At 53.9% G+C, this 22,947-nt stretch overlaps 1 protein-coding gene across 1 annotated transcript in view; it reads right to left on the bottom strand.

Annotated features, from left to right (window-relative positions):
- Positions 1–22,947, bottom strand: part of LOC121859126 (mitochondrial dicarboxylate carrier-like) — a 125,601-nt gene that overhangs the window by 24,679 nt on the left and 77,975 nt on the right. The window contains exon 5 of the mRNA XM_042355831.1: positions 21,534–21,741. Coding sequence (XP_042211765.1) covers positions 21,534–21,741 — 208 coding nt within the window. The remainder of the gene's footprint in view (positions 1–21,533; positions 21,742–22,947) is intronic.

Raw genomic sequence — 22,947 nt, forward strand, 5'->3', positions numbered from 1 at the left:
CAGGTAGCTGGTTCAGTTGCATTATTGCTTTGACCAGTGTGAGTGCCCAGAGAAAAATTAGTAGAGATTTTGGAAATATGATAAGCCAGATTGACTCATAAAATAGGAAAGATTAAACTAAATGAAAACATTGTCATAATTGTGGATTATTAGGCTTTAAACCAATAACCTTAAATTGAATAGCTTTTAATCGACGTTCTACTGTTATATAGTGGTTGGTAATTCCAAGGCTGAGAGAGGTCAATGCTGGGATTTAAGGCATTGAAGGACCAGGCTGATCCTTCTTTGTGCAAGGCTGGCAGTATAGTGCGGTGCTGTTTGGTATGCAATTCAGTACAGTTTGATTTGTTAATAAGTACAATTCCAAAATTACTGTGTAATATTTTCACTCGGGTACAGTGCTTTCAGGTGAAGTGGAAAATAAATGTTACCACCAGGCTGTGCTTTCCAGCTTATAGGTGAAATTAGTCGCAGAATTCGGTGAAATTTCAAAGTGCCTGGTGACAGAGGGAGATGTGGTGTTGGCGCCTGTAGAACCTTGAGATATCCCCGTTGCAAACTTTGGGATGAAAAGTGGGCTTTGGATGGAAATAACCTCTTACGTTACTCTAAAGCCAAGTGTAACACCTGCTATATACTATGTGTGGTGCGCTTTTCATGAGGCGGCTTAGTTCAGTGCTGTATGGGCGTGGTGGAGTTCTTGTCTAACCTGTCCGTTTAAATGGGAAGTGAGACCTATGGTGGGTTGTGGTCCACCCTCATTAGGCCCTCTCACTCCGTCATGATCTGCTGCTGCCATCACCGAAAAGGAGGTGAGTCGCTGATAAGGCCTCTTTTGCAGAAAGTGAAGTAAAACAGGCACTAATTTCAACAACACTCCTCATTATTGACAGAAATGAGGATATATTCAAGTGGTGGCACAAACATCTGCACCAGGGCAGGGAAGCTTGCCAAGGTGACACTTGCACTTCCTTTTCAATAAGTGAGTATGAGCACAAATTTTATGGTTTAAGATATACAGTGGGGTATGCTATAACGAGCGGATCCTACTACGAATATTCCTATAACGAACGGTTTTACCTATAAAATTGAGAATGCTATAACGATCGAAACTCCTACAACGAACATTATTTAATTTGTTTTTTTACTAATTTATTGTTTTTTATTACAAGTATTAATGATACTCTTTTATTTCAGGGTTTAGATGCATATTTATGCACTTTTTACAATTTTACGATTTTATATTATATTTTCAGTGTTAAGTGGATTTGTATTTGGGGGCCTGGAGCGGATTAATCCTATAACGACGAATGCTTATAACGAACAAGGTTCTAGAACCAATTAGATTCGTTATAGCATACCACTTATACTGTATTACAGTACACCTTCCCAGCCGGGTTTACGATTATGTGATTTCGACTATTACTTGATAAGCAGCTGGTGGCTTTGGTGGCTAGCATGCGGCTCACGTGCTAATCACCTCCTCAGAGCAACAAGTCACCCCCCACGGCAAACCTTTCCAGTGCTTGGTGGTGGAGTCACTGAGGTGGCATTTCAGGTGGAAACGTTGGTGTGGCGGTATTCTCGCCGAGCATGATTCTGCAGGCCCGCCGATCGAAGGTACGAAAGGGCCTGCAGAACCATGCTCGGCGCAGGAATACTCGGCTACACCAGCGCTCTCCCCACCCTGAAATGCCATCCCTCAGTGACCTCCACCACAAGCACTGGAAAGGTTTGGTGGACTATGAACCACCCTAGCATCGCCATCCTGCCACCTGCAGCCCCCCACCCAACTCGCGCAGTCGCCACTACAACAAAATTCAGCCCATAAGAGCCGCACCGATAGATATAGAACAGCACCATCCCATCTGTTAAAATAATAAACAACTCTGATTTATGTACTGCACAGCCCTGTAAATGTATTCAATGCATATTATATCATTATGTCTAAATCTAATGAGTCTGTATATTTTCAGCCATCGGCTGCAACTCTATTAATAAACCGTTTATTATTATTATTATTATCTGGCTGTTTGCCCTCACCCAGTACCCGTGTCATACTCTCAAAACTTTGCATTGTTCTTTGGCCTGAAAAGACTGCCTAGCATTAGTGCTAGTGATGCTAGTTGAGTGGCACAGAAAAGCCAAAAGTCAATGATGACCTTGGGAAAATAGAATTACAGTATAGAGTAGTCTGCCATTTACGCGACTGTGTTTACAAGTTTGGTCAATTATGCGTGCCTTGCCAGAATGAAATAATTTAATTAAGTTGGTGGTGGTCATTTCGCGGGAAGCGGCAGGGCGGGGATGACAAAGGTCGCCCAGTCATCAAAACATTTTCGAGTTCTTCACCGCCACCCACCACAGCCGCCCAAGTCAGTGATAGTGATAGTGAGGATATGGACTTTTAGGGGTTTGACAAAGAGGCCCTCAAGCCTCTGTGGTGGATAGTGACAATTGATACAAGTGATACAGGTGAGGGCCAATAATCTGCCTGCCTCAGAACCAACCTCCCATCCCCATGTTGCAGCCATCTTTCTACTAACGTTGAAGTGTTAAAAACCTATTATTGTTGATATTTCTCTTAATTATTAATTGTGTGTGCATACCATCATAAAATTAAAGATGATATTTTGACTACAAGTGCGCATTTATTGTCGGAAAAAGTGGAGTTGGGGGTTGGCCCAGTCTCTATTCAATTAATCCATATGTTCTGTTATTTCATTTACTGGCTTTCTCGTTTTCTTGGCGGGCCTCCACGGGTTCAATTGACGCATAAATGCAGACTCCTGAATTAGACAAGTTAAAGGGGATGAGTTGCTGGGTTTGTTTGGTCTGAACGAATCCCAGTGAGGAGTACATAGAAAGAATGAAAATGCAATTAGTGATTCTGTTCAAGCGGAATTGCTCCTGTAAGTGCTAAGTAGGCAGGTTGTTCATGACAAGAACATTGTGAAAACTGAAAGCACTGAACATTTGGATTGAGGACCAACACAAAAATGTTCGATTGACAGCAACATGATTCGGTGAAAAGCTACAGTCTTTATGCTCATTTTAAGAGTCAACAGGTGGTGAAGGGGCTAGTGTAGTGACTGAACCAACTTTTTAGTGCCAGTAAAGGTTGGTTAAAAATTTTAAGAGAAGATTATCTCCATAATGTGAAGCTGACTGGGAAGCCACATCAGCTGACCACACAGCCACAGGTGCATTTCCACAAGCTGAAGAAAATAATAGAAGAGAAAGTCTTATAGACTGGAGCAAGTGTTTAATGCTGATGAATCTGGTTTATATGGAAGAAAATACCTGGTAGAACCTACATAAACAAGGAGAGGCATGCCTCTGGGTTTCAAGCAGCCAAGGACAGAGTGACGCTCACCTTCTGTGGCAATGCAGCTGGCCACATGATCAAGCCTGGCTTGCTTTACTGCTCAGGAAACCTAGGACTTTAAGGAAAAAAACAAGAACTTTGCCAGTGTTTTGGCAGTCAAACAAATGGCATTCTGGACTGGTTCCATAAATGCTTTGTCCCTGAAGTGGAAAAATACCTTGCTTCCAAGAAGATGGAATTCAAGGTGTTATTATTGATAGACAATGCACCAGGCCACCCAGAAAGTTTACAGTTTAGCCACCCAGGTGGTGTTCCTACCCTAACACCAATGTTATCCAACCTCTCGATCAGGGTGTAATACTTCAAGGCATATTATACACGCTCTTTTGGTTGTATCCATAGTGCCATGGATGCAGACCCTGACTTTGATGTTAGAGTGCTGGAAGGAGTATAGGATTGTGGACTGCATTACTAACATCAGTGAATCATTCAAGTAAACTAAAACCAGAGACAGTGAATGCTTGTTGGCCAGTGTGAATAACTTCCAGGATTTCCATCCCTAATGAGATGTGAATGACATTGTGGTGTTGAATGTCAGTTGGGTGGTGAGGGTTTGTGACATGGCTGCTGAACATGTGGGCGGATTGATGTGGCATGGAGGAACTTACAGAAGAGGATTTGAAAAGTTGGTTAAAAGTGCCGAGGGAAGATGACGGGAAGACAATCTGGAATTACAACGAGAAAGTTGGAGCTTGGAAAATTTTTATGAACTATTTCGTCAGGTAAAGATGGTGAATGATTTCATTTTTGACTACTACCCTTCCATGGACAGCAACCTTAAGATGGTCATGGAATCAACCAGGTATTGTTTCCCCACGGGGAAATGTTTAAAAGAACTCAAAGCAGAGGAAACAACTACCAATCACCATGTTTTCAAGAAAGAACTAGCTACTATTGCTGCCGCTCACCTTCCTCCTCCCAGTCACCCGCCACCACACCACCTGCCTCCTGGCCCAGCTCCACCTCCGGTCGCATGCCACCCACCTCCTCTCCACCAACCACCACTGATTCACCCTCTTCCATCAGTGATCTTGATGATCCACCTATGCTTCAGTAACAGATGTCTCCTTTGTACAGTGCACCACTTCATCAAGCTCCAGACTTCCACATACAAATGTAAGTACAATATTGTGACTTAAGTTTCTCATACACAGTATAGGTATACCTGTATATTAGTGCACTAAGGTATTATATTTGTTGCTATTCGTGGTTCTACCAATTCACGCTACATTTCTGGAACCTATCTTCGCGAATAGCAAGGGTCTACTGTACATGAACTTCGACTTGGAATGAAAGATGATATCATTGATGCAATTATGTTTTTGAGATGCAACACATAAGCTAGTTATATATTTCACTTTAGTACATTAGTTGCTGGAGTTAGAAGTTTATTTACTCTCAAATTTTCAAAACAAGATGTTCCAAATTTCTAATTAGATATTTTGAAATAGGTTTTGAAACAAAAGAAGGATAGAAAAATGTGTTTTTAGTTATTGTGTTAAGCATAAATGAACTCTGTAAACTATGTCATAAGTAAAGTGTGTTAATGTTTGTTTTTCCTTTCTGTATATCAGTTTTGGGACTTAAATTTATAGTTTATATCTTCAAACTTATCAACACATTATTTACTATAAATATTGTGCATTCTTTCACACAAGCAGAAAAGAAATAAAGAAATATCCTGAATATTTTGTTTTAATTTATTCAAAAGGAATATTCACTATCTGTGATGAAATTACTGAAATAAACGCATGATGTATATATCGTAAATAGTGTGTGTTGTGTGTGTGTGAGATATGCTGAATAGATCAGCTGGCTTTTATAATTCCTGTTAGGAAGTTTCATCAGTAAACAGGCATTCCTACCACTGTTAGAATTAATAGCCCTTTAAATAGAATACAGGTACTCATATTGTCTTGTGCTCATCTGTCCACAAAGCCAAAGGACGTACAGTTATTTAGTTGACCCAATTTTGAAAATACATTTCTTTAAAAGTATGGAAAAGGTAGCAGCATTTACGATACAATAATTTTACCGTGCCACGGTATGGAAAAAATCGAGGGTACGGAACGAATACGGATTTTCTGATAAGTACGAAAAACGGGAAAAATACCATACTGTACCATACTGCCAGCCTCATCAGCAGCAAATGGCTCAGGGACTGTTTCATCAAGTCCATGCTCCTCTAATGGTCTCTGAACCCCGAGCCCTGAAGGGTAGAATAAGAATCGCCCCCTGTCTTTGGAAGTCAAACCTTGGTTTTTGGGTTACTGCTGCTGTTTTCATGGACTGTTCGACAACTGTTTTGTGCATGAGGTTGAGCAGTATCTTGTACCCCAAAATCCAGTTTTGAAAGTGGTGCTCATCGTCACTCTAAAACACTGCAGATTTCCCATTCCAATATAAGTGTTATTTCTCCGCAAACATAACTTCACTTCTTCAGCCCATGGACCAGGGCCTTTAAAGTTATTACACTTGCTGCACTTTCAGCAATATCATTGATGCCATGGAGGCCTTAACTGTTTCTGATTGCTGGAAGAATTTTATCATTGCTGACTGCATCAGCATAATAAACAATCAGTGGGTGAAGTGAAGCAGTCAACACTGAATGTGTGCTGGGGAGAATTTGGACTATGGTGATGCATTACTTCCAAGGCTTCTTCAGTTGATGCTGAGGTGCAGCACATCGTGAAGAATACCTTACCTTTGCCAGGCTAGGGAATAAGCGTAGCAGGCCAATGGAACGAGGGCTCTTTGTTTCTCATGTGGAGGAGTTGACGGAGGATGACCTAGAGGAGCTGATATGGTCTTCCAATGATGATGAGAACAAGGATGAGGAGAAAAGTTAAATTGACGCTTGAAAATCTTAATAAGATGCTTGCTTCAACTTTGGCTGATCATTTTATGGAAATTTACCCTTTTATGGAGTACACCCTTGCATTTAAGAGTGTGTTAAAGGATGCAATGAAGCCCTACAAGGAGGTGTGGGGTTCTAAAAGGCAGCAGCCATCTATCCTCAGCTTTTCAGGACAACCCACAGGCTGCCTCAATCACTGACCCACACCAGAGGCTATACTCCAGCAACTCTCCACCAGAGGCTATACTCCAGCCACCCACAACCCTCCACCAGAGACTATACTCAGCCACCCACCCCTCCACCAGAGACTATACTCAGCCACCTCCACGACTCACCAGCCACCCACAACCCTCCACCAGGACTATACTCCAGCCACCCACAACCCTCCACCAGGAGACTATACTCCAGCCACCCTCACCCTCCACCAGAGACTATACTCCAGCCACCCACAACCCTCCACCAGAGACTATACTCCAGCCACCCACAACCCTCCACCAGAGACTATACTCCAGCCACCACAACCCTCCACCAGAGACTATACTCCAGCCACCCACAACCCTCCACCAGAGACTATACTCCAGCCACCCACACCCTCCACCAGAGACTATACTCCAGCCACCACAACCCTCCACCAGAGACTATACTCCAGCCACCCACAACCCTCCACCAGGGACTATACTCAGCCACCCACAACCCTCCACCAGAGACTATACTCAGCCACCACAACCTCACCCAGGATCCCACCCCTCAGTGATTGCTCAGCCACCCACAACCCTCCACCAGAGACTATACTCAGCCACCCTGACCCTCCTGAGACTATGCTCCAGCCACCCACCACCCTCCTGAGACTATACTCCAGCCACCCTGACCCTCCACCAGCCACTGACTCACCAGCCACCCTGACCCTCCACCAGGGCTATGCTCAGCCACCCACAACCCTCCACCAGAGACTATACTCCAGCCACCCACAACCCTCCACCAGAGACTATACTCCAGCCACCTACCCTCCACCAGTGACTATACTCGGCCACCCACCCTCCACCAGGGCTATGCTCCAGCCACCCCACTCCACCGAGACTTCCGGCCACCCCTCCACCGGTGACTATGCTCCAGCACCCTGACCCTCCACCAGGGGTTTCCGCCACCCACTCTACCAGAGACTGTCTCAGCACCCACAACCCTCACCAGGCCATGCCAGCCCCCTCCACCAGGACTATGCTCCAGCCACCCACAACCCTCCACCAGGACTATGCTCAGCCACCCTGACCCTCCACCAGGGTATGCTCAGCCACCTGCCTCCCAGGACTATGCTCCAGCCACCCACAACCCTCCACCAGGACTATGCTCAGCCACCCACAACCCTCCACCAGAGACTATGCTCAGCCACCCACAACCCTCACCAGTGCTGTCTCAGCCACCCACAACCTCACCAGAGACTGCTCGCCACCCACAACCCTCCACCAGTGACTATGCTCAGCCACCACCACCCTCCACCAGAGACTATACTCCAGCCACCCACCCCTCCACAGAGACTATGCTCCAGCCACCCTGACCCTCCACCAGAGACTATGCTCCAGCCACCTACCACTCCACCAGGGAGTATGCTCAGCCACCCACCACCCTCCACCAGAGACTATGCTCCAGGCCACCCTGACCTCCACCGGGACTATCTCCGCCACCTGTCACCAGCCGCCCCTGACCCCTCCACCAGAGGACTATGCTCCAGCCACCCTGACCTCCACCAGAGACTATCTCCCGGCCCTGACCCTCCACCAGAGACTATGCTCAGCCACCCACGGCCTCCAGTGACTATGCTCCAGCCACCTACAACCCTCCACCAGGGCCCTGCCTCAGCCTAGCCCTCCACCAGGACTCCTCAGCCACCCACAACCTCCCACCAGTTCTCCTCCAGCCACCCACAACCCTCCACCAGAGACTATGCTCCAGCCACCCACAACCCTCCACCAGGGGCTATGCTCCAGTGCCCACAACCCCTCCACCAGAGACTATGCTCAGCCACCCACAACCCTCCACCAGAGACCCATGCCAGCCACCCTGACCCTCCACAGGGCCTCGCCAGCCCCTGCCCTCCACCAGAGACTATGCTCTCAGCCCCACCACCTCCACAGAGACTGTCTCAGCCACCCCTGACCCTCCTGAGACTGTGCTCCGCCACCCTGACCCTCCTGGGACTATGCTCAGCCACCCACAACCCTCCACAGTGGGCTATGCTCCAGCCACCCTAGCCCTCCACCAGGACTATACTCCAGCCACCCACCACCCCTCCACCAGAGACATGCTCCCAGCCACCCTGCCTCCACCAGGGCTATCTCCAGCCACCCACAACCCTCCACCAGAGACTATGCTCCCAGCCACCCACAACCCTCCACAGAGACTATACTCAGCCACCCACAACCCTCCACCAGAGACCATGCTCAGCCACCTAACCCTCCACCAGGACTATGCTCAGCCACCCCGACCCTCCACCAGAGACTATGCTCCAGCCACCCACAACCCTCCACCAGGGACTATGCTCAGCCACCACAACCCTCCCAGTGACTATGCTCAGCCACCCTGACCCCTCCACCAGGAGACTATGCTCCAGCCACCCTGCCACTCCACCAGGGACTATGCTCCAGCCACCCTGACCCTCCAGAGACTATGCTCAGCCACCCTGACCCTCCACCAGGACTATCTCAGCCACCCACAACCCTCCACCAGAGACTATGCTCCAGCCACCCACCACCTCCACCAGTGACTATACTCCAGCCACCCACACCCTCCACCAGAGACTATCTCAGCCACCCACCAACCCCTCCACCAGAGACTATGCTCCAGCCACCTGGCCCTCCACAGGGCCTATGCTCCAGCCACCCTGACCCTCCACCAGAGACTATGCTCCAGCCACCCACAACCCTCCACCAGAGACTATGCTCCAGCCACCCCACAACCCTCCACCAGGACTATCTCCAGCCACCTGACCCTCCACAGAACCCATGCTCAGCCACCCACAGCCCTCACAGGACTATCTCCAGCCACCCACAACCCTCCACCAGGACTATACTCCAGCCACCCACAACCCTCCACCAGGAGCTATGCTCAGCCACCCACAACCCTCCACCAGGACTATGCTCCAGCCACCCACAACCCTCCACCAGAGACTATCTCCAGCCACCCAGCCCTCCACCAGGGCCCTATGCCTCCAGCCACCCACCACACCCTCCACCAGGACTATGCTCCAGCCACCACAACCCTCCACAGAGCTATACTCAGCCACCCACAACCCTCCACCAGGACTTCTCAGCCACCCACCACCCCTCCACCAGGCTGTGCTCCAGCCACCACCCTCCACCAGAGACTATCTCCAGCCACCTGACCCTCCACCAGGGCCTCTCCAGCCACCCACAACCCTCCACCAGGGACTATGCTCAGCCACCCACAACCCTCCACCAGGGACTATGCTCAGCCACCACAACCCTCCACCAGAGACTATACTCCAGCCACCCACAACCCCTCCACAGAGACTATGCTCCAGCCACCCACAACCCCTCCACCAGGGACTATCTCAGCCACCCAACCCTCCACCAGGGACTATGCTCCAGCCACCCACCACCCTCCACCAGAGACTATGCTCAGCCACCCACAGCCCTCCACCAGTGACTATGCTCAGCCACCCACAACCCTCCACCAGGGCTATGCTCCAGCCACCCACCACCCTCCACCAGAGACTATACTCCAGCCACCCTGGCCCTCCACCAGGACTATGCTCCAGCCACCCTGACCCTCCACCAGAGACTATGCTCAGCCACCCACAACCCTCCACCAGAGACTATGCTCAGCCACCCACACCACTCCCACCAGTGACTATGCTCAGCCACCCAGCCCTCCACCAGGGACTTCTCAGCCACCCACAACCCTCCCACCAGGGACTGTACTCCAGCCACCCACAGCCCTCCACCAGAACTATCTCCAGCCACCCACAACCCTCCACCAGAGACTATGCTCAGCCACCCCAACCCTCCACCAGAGACTGTCTCCAGCCACCCACAGCCCTCCACAGGGCTATGCTCAGCCACCCTGACCCTCCACCAGAGACTATGCTCAGCCACCCACAGCCCTCCACCAGGGACTTCTCCAGCCACCCACAACCCTCCACCGGTGACTATGCTCAGCCACCCCTGACCCTCCACCAGAGACTAGCAGCCCTTACCACCCTCCACCAGTGTTTATCTCCAGCACCCACCCCTCCACCAGGGCTATGCTCAGCCACCCACCACCCTCCACCAGAGACTATGCTCAGCCACCCTGGCCACCACCAGGGCCTATCTCCAGCCACCCTGACCCTCCACCAGGACTGTGCTCCAGCCACCCACAACCCTCCACCAGGGACTATGCTCAGCCACCCTGACCCTCCACCAGCCACCCTGACCCTCCACCAGGGCTACCAGCCACCCACAACCCTCCACCAGGACTACTCAGCCACCCTGACCCTCACCCAGGACTATGCTCCAGCCACCCCAACCCTCCACCAGAGACTATGCTCCAGCCACCACAGCCCTCCACCAGGGACTATGCTCCAGCCACCCACAGCCCTCCACCAGGACTGTGCTCAGCCACCCACAACCCCTCCACCAGAGCTATGCTCCAGCCACCTGACCCTCACAGGGACTTATGCTCAGCCACCTGACCCTCCACCAGGACTATGCTCAGCCACCCACAGCCCTCCACCAGGACTATGCTCGCCCCTGACCCTCACCAGGACTATGCTCAGCCACCCACAACCCTCCACCAGGACTATGCTCCAGCCACCCACACCCTCCACCGGTGACTATGCTCCATGCACGACTCCACCAGAGACTATGCTCAGCCACCCTGACCCTCCACCAGAGACTATGCTCCAGCCACCCACAGCCTCCTGGGGCTATCTCGCCACCCACAACCCCCTCCACCAGGGACTGTCTCCAGCCACCCACCAACCCCTCCACCAGAGATATGTAATACCCTGACCCTCCACCAGAGACATGCTCAGCCACCACAACCCTCCACCAGGACTATGCTCAGCCACCCACAACCCCTCCACCAGAGACTATACTCCAGCCACCACCACCCCTCCACCAGAGACTATGCTCCAGCCACCCGGCCCTCACCAGGGCTATGCTCAGCCACACGCTCACCAGGACTATGCTCCAGCCACCCTGACCCTCCACCAGGGGATATGCTCCGTACCCACAACCCTCCACCAGGACTATGCTCAATACCCTGACCCTCCACCAGCACCACAACCCTCTCCCAGGGACTGTCTCGGCCACCCACAACCCTCCACCAGGAGCTATGCTCAGCCACCCTGACCCTCCACCAGGACTGTCTCAAACCCACCACCCTCCACCAGAGACTATACTCCAGCCACCCACAACCCTCCACCAGGACTACTCAGCCACCCACAGCCCTCCACCAGAGACTATGCTCAGCCACCCACAGCCTCCACCAGGACTATGCTCAGCCACCTGACCCTCCACCAGAGACCATGCTCAGCCACCCTGGCCTCACCAGGGACTATGCTCAGCCACCCACAACCCTCCACCAGTGACTATGCTCCAGCCACCCACAACCCTCCACCAGGATATGCTCAGCCACCCACAACCCTCCACCAGGGACTATGCTCCAGCCACCCACAGCCCTCCACCAGGGGCCTATCTCAGCCCACCCTGACCCTCACCAGGACTATGCTCAGCCACCCCTGACCCTCCACCAGGACTATGCTCAGCCACCTGACCCTCCACCAGGACTATGCTCCAGCCACCCACAACCCTCACCAGGGACTATGCTCAGCCACCCACAACCCTCCACCAGAGACTATGCTCCAGCCACCCAGCCCTCACCAGAGACTATACTCAGCCACCCTAGCCCTCCACCAGTGACTATGCTCAGCCACCCACCACCCTCCACAGTGACTGTCTCGCCACCCACACCCTCCACCAGAGACTATGCCAGCCACCCTGGCCCTCCACCAGAGACTATGCTCCAGCCACCCACAACCCTCCACCAGTGACTATGCTCCATGCCCCTGGCCTCACCGGGGCTTGCTCCAGCCACCCCAGCCCTCCCACCAGAGACTGTCTCCAGCCACCTGGCCTCCCAGTGACCTTCTCCAGCCACCACCACCCTCCCACTGAGACCTTCTCCAGCCACCCACCCTCCACCAGGACTATGCTCCAGCCACCCACAACCCTCACCAGGGACTATGCTCCAGCACCCTGACCCTCACCGGTGTATGCTCAGCCACCGGCCTCCACCAGAGACATGCTCGGCCACCCACCACCCTCAGCCAGAGACTGTCTCAGCCACCCCAGCCCTCCACCAGTGATGTCTGCCAGCCACCTGGCCACTCCACCAGGACTATGCTCAGCCACCCACCACCCTCCACCGAGACTATCTCCAGCCACCCTGACCCTCCACCAGTGACTATGCTCAGCCACCCAGCCCCTCCACCAGGGACTATCTCCAGCCACCCACCACCACAGAGACTGCCTCCAGCCACCTGGCCCTCCACCAGAGACTGTCTCCAGCCACCCCAGCCCTCCACCAGGGCCATGCTCAGCCACCCTGACCCTCCACAGGACTGTCTCCAGCCACCCACAACCACCCCACCAGTGACTGTCTCCCAGCCACCCACAACCCTCCTGGGACTATGCTCAGCCACCCTGGCCACTCTGAGACTATGCTCCATACCAGCCTCCTGAGACTGTCTCAGCCCTCCACCGGCTAGCACCAGTACCACCCTCACCAGTGACTATGCTTCAGCCACCTGGCCTCACAGGAGACTGTCTCCAGCCACCCAGCCCTCCACCGGGACTATACTCCAGCCACCCCAACCCTCACCAGAGACTATCTCAGCCACCCACAGCCTCTGGTGACTGCTCTCCAGCCACCCACAACCCTCCTCCGAGACTATGCTCGCCACCCACCTCCCTCACCAGTGACTATGCTCCATCCACCCACCACCTTCCACCAGGGGCTATCTCCAGCCACCTGGCCTCCCACCAGAGACTGTCTCCAGCCACCCACAACCCTCCACCAGAGCCTGTGCTCAATACCCCAGCCCTCCACCAGAGACTGTCTCAGCCACCCACAGCCTCCACAGGACTATGCTCCAGCCACCCACAGCCCTCCACCAGCCACCCACAACCCTCCACAGAGACTATACTCCAGCCACCTGACCCTCCACCAGAGACTATGCTCAGCCACCCTGGCCTCACCAGAGACTATGCTCCAGCCACCCTGACCTCCACCGGGCTATGCTCCTGCCAGCACAACCCTCCGCCAGGACTGTGCTCAGCCACCCACACAGCCTCCACCAGGACTATGCTCAGCCACCCACAGCACTTCAGGGCCCTGCTCAGCACCCAGCTTACCGTGACGTCTCCAGCCTCACGCTCCACAGAGACTGTCTCCAGCCTGCTCCACCAGTGCCTATGCTCAGCCACCCACAGCCCTCCAGAGACTATGCTCCAGCCACCCACAACCCTCACCAGGGCTGTCTCCAGCGCACAACCCTCCACCAGTGACTGTGCTCAGCCACCCACGCCCCTCACCAGAGACTATGCTCCAGCCACCCCTCACCAGACTATACTCCAGCCACCACAGCCCTCACAGTGACTGTCTCCCAGCCACCCTGACCCCTCCACCAGGGGCTATGCTCCAGCCACCTGACCCTCCACAGGGCTGTGCTCAGCCACCCCAGCACTCCACCAGAGACTATGCTCAGCCACCTCCTGACCCTCCACCAGGGCTATGCTCCGTACCACAACCCTCCTGGAGACTATGCTCCAGCCACCAACCCTCCACCAGGACTATGCTCAGCCACCCCAGCCCTCCACCAGAGACTATGCTCAGCCACCTGGCCCTCCACCAGGCTATGCTCAGCCACCCCTGACCCTCCACCAGAGACTATGCTCCAGCCACCCACAGCCTCACGGTGCCTCAGCCACCCACAACCCTCCACCAGAGACTATCTCCAGCCACCCTAACCCTCCACCAGAGACTATGCTCCAGCCACCCCTGGCCCTCCACAGGGACTGTCTCCAGCCACCCACAACCCTCCACCAGGGACTTGCTCCAGCCACCCTGACCCTCCACCAGGGCCTATCTCAGCCACCCCACCCTCCACCAGTGAGCTGTGCTCCAGCCACCACAGCCCTCACCAGGGACTATGCTCCAGCCACCTCAACCTCCACCAGAGCTTGCTCAGCCACCACACCTCCCAGAGACTTCTCCAGCCACCCACCACCCTCCCAAGGACTATGCTCAGCCACCTCACCCTCCACCCAGGACTATGCTCCAGTACCCACAACCCTCCACCAGGACTTGCTCAGCCACCCTGACCCTCCACCAGAGACTTGCTCAGCCACCCTGACCCTCCACCGAGACTATGCTCAGCCACCCCAGCCCTCCACCAGAGACTATGCTCCAGCCACCCTGCCCCTCCACCAGGGGCCATGCTCAGCCACCCACAACCCTCACCGTGAGGCTATGCTCCAGCCACCCTGGCCCTCACCAGGACTTGCTCCAGCCACCTGACCTCCACCAGGGACCCATGCTCAGCCACCCTGGCCTCCACCAGAGACTATGCTCCAGCCACCCACAACCCTCACCAGAGACTATCTCCAGCCACCCTGACCCTCCACCAGAGACTGTGTCCAGCCACCCCTGACCCTCCACCAGGGCTATGCTCAGCCACCCGAGCCTCCACCAGAGACTATGCTCAGCCACCCCAGCCTCCACCAGGACTATGCTCAGCCACCCTGGCCCTCACAGACTGTGCTCCAGCCACCCTGACCCTCCACCAGGACTATGCTCAGCCACCTGACCCTCCGCAGAACTATGCTCAGCCACCTCAACCCTCACCAGGACTGTCTCAGCCACCCTGGCCCTCCACCAGGAGACTATGCTCCAGCCACCCTGACCTCCACCAGGGACTGTCCTCCAGCCACCCAGCCCTCCACCAGGACTATGCTCCAGCCACCCACAGCCCTCCTGAGATATGCTCATGCCCTGACCTCCCCCAGGGCTATCTCAGCCACCCACAACCCTCCACCAGGACTATGCTCAGCCACCCACAACCCTCCACCAGAGACTATGCTCACCTGGCCACTCCACCAGGACTATGCTCAGCCACCCACAGCCCTCCACCAGTGAGCTATCTCCAGCCACCCACAACCCTCCTGGTGACTATGCTCCGGCCACCCTGGCCCTCCACCAGGGACTGTGCTCAGCCACCCACCACCCTCCACCAGAGACTGTCTCCAGCCACCCTGACCCTCCACCAGGACTATGCTCCAGCCACCTGACCCTCCCAGGACTGTGCTCAGCCACCCGCCTCCACCAGAGACTATGCTCCAGCCACCCACAACCCTCCACCAGAGACTATCTCCAGCCACCCACAACCCTCCACAGAGACTGTCTCCAGCCACCCACAACCCTCATCAGAGACTGTCTCCAGCCACCCCAGCCCTCCACCAGGACTATGCTCCAGCCACCCACAACCCTCCACCAGTGACTATGCTCCAGCCACCCACAACCCTCCACCGAGAGACCTGCCATACCTGGCCTCACAGGGAACTATGCTCCAGCCACCCACAGCCCTCCACCAGTGACTATGCTCAGCCACCACAACCCACACTCCCCCAGAGACTTGCTCCAGCCACCCCTGACCCTCCACCAGGACTGTCTCAGCCACCCGGCCTCCACCAGAGACTATACTCCAGCCACCCACAACCCTCCACCAGAGACTGTGCTCCAGCCACCACAACCCCTCCACCAGAGACTGTCTCCAGCCACCACAACCCTCCACCAGAGACTATGCTCCAGCCACCCACCACCCTCCACCAGGACCTGTCAGCCACCCTGACCCTCCACCAGTGACATGCTCAGCCACCCACACCCTCACCAGAGCTATGCTCAGCCACCCACCACCTCCACCAGAGACTATGCTCCAGCCACCCACAGCCCTCCACCAGAGACTATCTCAGCCACCCACCACCCTCCACCAGAGACTATGCTCAGCCACCCACAACCCTCCACCAGAGACTGTGCTCAGCCACCCACAACCCTCCACCAGAGACTATGCTCCAGCCACCCAAACCCTCCACCAGTGACCTAGCCCAGCCTCCTGGGGCTATGCTCCAGCCACCCACAACCCTCCACCAGGGACTATGCTCCAGCCACCCACAGCCCTCCACCAGAGACTGTCTCAGCCACCACAACCACCAGAGACTATGCTCAGCCACCACAACCCTTCACAGGGCTATGCTCAGCCACCCTGACCACTCCACCAGAGCTATGCTCCAGCCACCCTGACCCTCCACCAGGACTGTGCCCCTGACCCTCCACCAGGACTATGCTCTGCCTGACCCATCACCAGGACTATGCTCAGCCACCCCAACCCTCACCAGGACTATGCTCAGCCACCCACGCCCTCCACCGGGGCCTGCTCAGCCACCCTGACCATCACCAGGACTATGCTCCAGCCACCCTGACCCTCACCGGGACTATGCTCAGCCACCCACCCTCCTACCAGGGCTATGCTCCGGCCACCACCCACTCACCAGGACTGTCTCAGCCACCCTAGCCCTCCACCAGGGACTTATGCTCCAGCCACCCTGACCCTCCACCAGGACTATGCTCCAGCCACCCACAGCCCTCACCAGGACTATGTCCAGCCACCCACAGCCCTCACCAGGACTATGCTCTCCCTGACCCTCCACAGGACTATCTCCAGCCACCTGACCCTCCACCAGTGACTATGCTCCAGGCCACCTACCCTCCACCGGAGACTATGCTCCAGCCACCCTGACCCTCCACCAGGACTATGCTCAGCCACCCACAGCCCTCCACCAGGACTATGCTCCAGCCACCCACAACCCCTCCACCAGGACTATCTCCAGCCACCCTGACCCTCCACCAGGGACATACTCCCAGCCACCCACAGCCCTCCACCAGAGACTATGCTCCAGCCACCCTGACCCTCCACCAGAGACTATGCTCCAGCCACCCCACCCTCCACAGGGACTATGCTCAGCCACCCACAACCCTCCACCAGAGACTATGCTCAGCCACCCACAACCCTCCACCAGAGACTGTCCAGCACCACAACCCTCCACCAGTGACTATGCTCCAGCCACCCACAACCCTCCACCAGAGACTATCTCCAGCCACCACAGCCCTCCAGAGACTATGCTCCAGCCACCCACAACCCTCCACCAGGGCTATGCTCAGCCACCCTGGCCCTCCACCAGACGCCAGCCTCCACAGGTGCTCAGCCACCCTGGCCCTCCACCAGAGACTATGCTCCAGCCACCCACAAACCCACCAGGACTGCATCTCCGGCCACCTGACCCTCCACCAGGACTATGCTCAGCCACCCCCAACCCTCCTGGTGACTGTCTCCAGCCACACAGCCCTCCTGGAGGCCTGTGCCCGCACACTCCACCAGGACTATGCTCAGCCACCCACAGCCCTCCACCAGGACTATACTCAGCCACCCACAACCCTCCACCAGGACTGTGCTCCAGCCACCTGACCCTCCACCAGTGACTATGCTCCAGCCACCCAGCCCCTCCCACCAGGACTATGCTCAGCCACCCTGACCCTCCACCAGGACTATGCTCAGCCACCCACCACCCCTCCACCAGGACTATGCCAGCACCCACAACCCTCCACCAGGACTATGCTCCAGCCACCCAGCCCTCCACCAGAGACTATCTCCGGCCCGGCCTCCACCAGTGACTATGCTCCAGCCACCTGACCCTCCACCAGAGACTAGCCAGCCACCACCCACCCACCTGGGACTATGCTCAGCCACCCTGGCCCTCCACCAGTGACTATGCTCAGCCGCCACAACCCTCCACCAGAGACTATGCTCCATGCACCCTCACCACGAGATTTCTGTGCCAGCCACCCACAGCTCTCCACCAGAGACTATGCTCAGCCACCCACAACCCCTCCACCAGAGACTATGCTCCAGCCACCCACAACCCTCCACGAGACTGTCTCAGCCACCCTGACCCTCCACCAGGGCTATGCTCAGCCACCCCACCACTCCACCAGGGCTATGCTCAGCCACCCACACCCTCCACCAGGGCTGTCTCAGCCACCCTAGCCCCTCCACAGTGACTATGCTCCAGCCACCCTGACCTCCACCAGAGACTATGCTCAGCCACCCACAACCCTCCACCAGAGACTATCTCAGCCACCCACCACCCCCATCACAGAGCTATGCTCAGCCACCACAACCCTCCACCAGAGACTTCATGCTCAGCCACCCACAACCTCCACCAGGCTGCTCTCAGCCACCCTGGCCTCACAGACCTCCAGCCACCCAACCCTCACCAGTGACTATACTCCAGGCCACCTGACCCTCCACCAGAGTATGCTCCAGCACCCTGACCCTCCACCAGGACTATGCTCCAGCCCACAACCCTCCACCAGGACTATGCTCAGCCACCTGACCCTCCACCAGGACTATGCTCAGCCACCCACAGCCCTCCACCGGTGACTATGCTCAGCCACCCTGACCCCTCCACCAGGGACTATGCTCCAGCCACCCACAACCCTCCACCAGAGACTATGCTCCATGCACCTGACCTCCACCAGGGCTATGCTCCAGCCACCCTGACCCTCCACCAGAGGCTATGCTCCAGCCACCCTGACTCTCCACCAGTGACTGCCGGCCCCGCCTCCCACAGAGGCTATGCTCCAGCACCCCAACCCTCCACCAGGGCTATGCCCAGCCACCCACAACTCTCTGGCTTGCTCGCCACCCTGACCCTCTCGGCTTCTCCAGCCACAACCTCCACCAGAGGCTATGCTCAGCCACCCACAACCCTCACCAGGGCTATGCTCAGCCACCTGACCCTCCACCAGGACTGCTCAGCCACCCTGACCCTCCACCAGGACTGTGCTCAGCCACCCACAACCCTCCACCAGGGACTATGCTCCAGCCACCCAGCCCTCCACCAGAGACTATCTCCAGCCACACAGCCCTCCACCAGGACTATGCTCAGCCACCCATGGCCCTCCACCAGGACTCTCCAGCCACCTGACCTCACCAGAGACTATGCTCAGCCACCCACAACCACCAGTGACTATGCTCCAGCCACCCACAGCCACTCCAGAGACTATGCTCCAGCCACCCACAACCCTCCACCAGAGACTATGCTCCAGCCACCCACAACCCTCCACCAGAGACTGTCTCCAGCCACCCAACCCTCCACCAGTGACTGTCTCCAGCCACCCACAGCCCTCCACAGTGACTGTCTCCAGCCACCCACAACCCTCCACCAGAGACTATGCTCCTGCCCCAACCCTCCCCAGAGACTGTGCTCCAGCCACCCCACCCTCCACCAGAGCTATGCTCCAGCCACCCTGACCTCCACCAGGACTATGCTCCAACCCACTGACCCTCCACCAGGACTGCTCAGCCACCCAGCCACTCACCAGAGACTGCCTCCAGCCACCCAACCCCTCCTGGTGAGCTATTCCGCCACCCAGCCCTCCACCAGGACTGTGCTCAGCCACCCACAGCCCTCCACCAGGACTATGCTCCAGCCACCCCTGACCTCACCAGGACTGTGCTCCAGCCACCCACAGCCCTCACCAGAGACTATGCTCAGCCCTGACCCTCCACAGTGACTATCTCAGCCCCCCGGATACTCCAGCCACCCACAACCCTCCACCAGAGACTGCTCCCAGCCACCCAGACCCTCCACCAGTGACTATGCTCAGCCACCCACACCCTCACAGGTGTTCAGCCCTCCCTCCACCAGAGACTTCTCCCATCACCTGCCTCCACCAGTGACTATGCTCAGCCACCTGACCTCCCACCAGGCTATGCTCAGCCACCCACCCTCCACCAGAGACTATGCTCCAGCCACCCTGCCCTCCACCAGGACTATGCTCAGCCACCCACAACCCTCCACCAGGACTATGCTCAGCCACCCACAACCCTCCACCAGTGACTATCTCCAGCCACCCTGACCCTCCACCAGAGACTATGCTCAGCCACCCTGACCCTCCACCAGTGACTATGCTCAGCCACCCACAGCCCTCCACCAGTGACTATGCTCCAGCCACCCCACAGCCCTCCACCAGTGACTATGCTCAGCCACCCGGCCCTCCACCGGTGTTGCTCTCCAGCCACCCCAGCCTCCACCAGTGACTATCCCCAGCCAGCCACCACCAAGACATCACAGCATCACCCTCCAGACCTGAGGAGGTGCAGGGAGGGTGGGCATGTGTCTGTCCTTATAACAACTCACCCTCACATCACCCCCACCATCATCCACCATCGTCCTCAATGAAAGTAAATATCCTTTTTGCTGCTAAATTTAGATTACTAATTATATTATGCTATTGTATATGTATTTGACTGAAATTTAATGAAACATGTAATACAGGTATTGTTTTGCGAAGGAACAGGCAACTTAGTTAGGTTTTGAATTTATTGGCGGCCGTGGAACCTAACCCTCTATTTCCCATAAGCCTTTGGTCTTACGAACCATGGATTTACCAATCAAGGGGTTTTCCAGGAACTCAATCTCTACTGTCAGCGAGGGACTACTGTACAGTATATAAAACTGATAAACTCTTTTATTTACCTTATTAGATGCTGTAGATGGTAGACATAATAGTGGAAGAGCGACACTTATGATGTTCAGGTACAATTTAGTTTGAGGCACTTTTACATAGCAGTACTCTGTATGTTAATTGTTTGTCATTTAAGTTTTAAAATGTATAGTAATTATTTTCTATTTACAACTTAATAGTGCTATTGTAGTTCTTTCCTTAACATACTACATCACATATACATACATACCCTTGATGTTAACTTTATTCAAACTTAATATTTCCGTGAACACACGAGACATTGATGGGGTATGGGAAGCTATCACAACACAAAATGTTTGTACAATAGTAAACCGCTAAAAGTCTAAAAGTTCACATAAATGAGTGTGGTGGTGGGGCACAGTGCACTGGTGATACATATGAATGTGGCTCAGACTGAGGCATGTGACACTAAAGCATGTACAAACACACAAACTGTCTGGACTGATGCACAATTTTCTGGACTTTTTAAAATTTTATGATAAATAGAGGGCGGTCTGGAGCACTTCAGAGCATCCAAAAAAGCAAATTTAAATATATTGAAGTCTGATTTATCAAGGTTTTACTATACAACGTAAGTGAATAACTTAAGGAAAATGTCAAACAAGTTAAGTATTAAACTCTTACCGCAGCCAATGAACAGGTAAAGTGACAAGAGAGATTGTCAGAGAAATATGGTGTTGATAATAAATATTCTTTGATCTGGTCATAGAAGGACAGCTGCCCAATAGTCATTAACACTGCCCTAAAGGTTGCTGTCGAAGCACCACGGAACAATCGAGGAACTCCTTCTTCCTCCACAACACGTACAAGGCCATCCATAGCATGCTTATAGCTGTAAAACAAAACATAAAATAAAAAAATAGCAACAGCATAGAACATTTAAACAAAATAATTACCATTACTCGTTTATTTAACATATAATGAGCTATTGCAGATAGAGTGATCACTCACAATAAGTGAAGGGTCAGGTAACTTTTACAGACACTGTCTATTTTGCATTTTGATGCAAAAAATGTGACTAATGAATACAAGTGCTTATTTAAGTTGTACAGGCTGACCCTCTCTCATACAGCATTTAATTGACCAGCAACTCCCATTTAACAGTACAGTTGTTACATAAAAATAATTAACCGCTTTGCCCATGTGTGCCTGGCCCAGGAGACCATTTTTTATTTACAATGTCTAAATCTCACAGGACTATTGTAATTACAGCAATTGGTGAGTACAGTAGCTAGAGAGGTTATTTAATTTAACTATAGTAATACCCGTAAAAGCTGACTTTCATATAACCTCGCATTAAACTACAGTACAGTACTGTTAAAACATCCCACAGGCTAATTCACCCACGATGCAATGAAAGTGTAGGCAGAAGCTCACCCAAGAGATGCTGCTCCCTCACCATTAAATATTAAGATTTTTATAAAAAATGTGCTCATAGACATCTTTTAAAAAAAATATTTGGTTAGTGATACACTGTACTACCGGTATTTACAGTACTGGTGAAGAACTTTATTTTAAAAGGTTTTGACTTTTTCCTGGCAGCATAACCTTCAGTATATAGGCTCATACAGCTAACAAACCATCACAGTTCTTACTTTATTCTCTTCGCCAATGATCGGCTTGTGAGCCACTTGGGTGGTGTCAATTCTGGCTCTGTTACACACTACAGTATTTGCAAGTATATTGGGCATGCACTGGTTCCAGGATGTATCTATACCTGCACCAGTGTTGGTAAAGTCTGGTCTTGAATGAAATCACCCTCAGTGCTGTCACAACACTCCAGCAGAGAGTTCCAAGAGTTTAACCCTAACTCCAAAAAAGTTTGCCCTGACAATTTTTTTTTTTAACTTAAAGTTTTTTCTATCTTAAGCTGTGACCTTTAGTGGGGCAGGCATCCGCCTGCTCCAGACATGGGCACTTTCACTTGAGTAATGTCCCCTGAGGTGTTTATAGACTTCTATTGTCACCTCTTGCCTGCTAATATAAGCTAGGATGTTGTAGGTGTTCTAATCTCTCTGGAGTAACAGGTGCCATAGTG

Source organism: Homarus americanus, unplaced genomic scaffold (genome assembly GCF_018991925.1).
Source record: "Homarus americanus isolate GMGI-L3 unplaced genomic scaffold, GMGI_Hamer_2.0 scaffold50924, whole genome shotgun sequence".
Classification (NCBI taxonomy): domain Eukaryota; kingdom Metazoa; phylum Arthropoda; class Malacostraca; order Decapoda; family Nephropidae; genus Homarus; species Homarus americanus.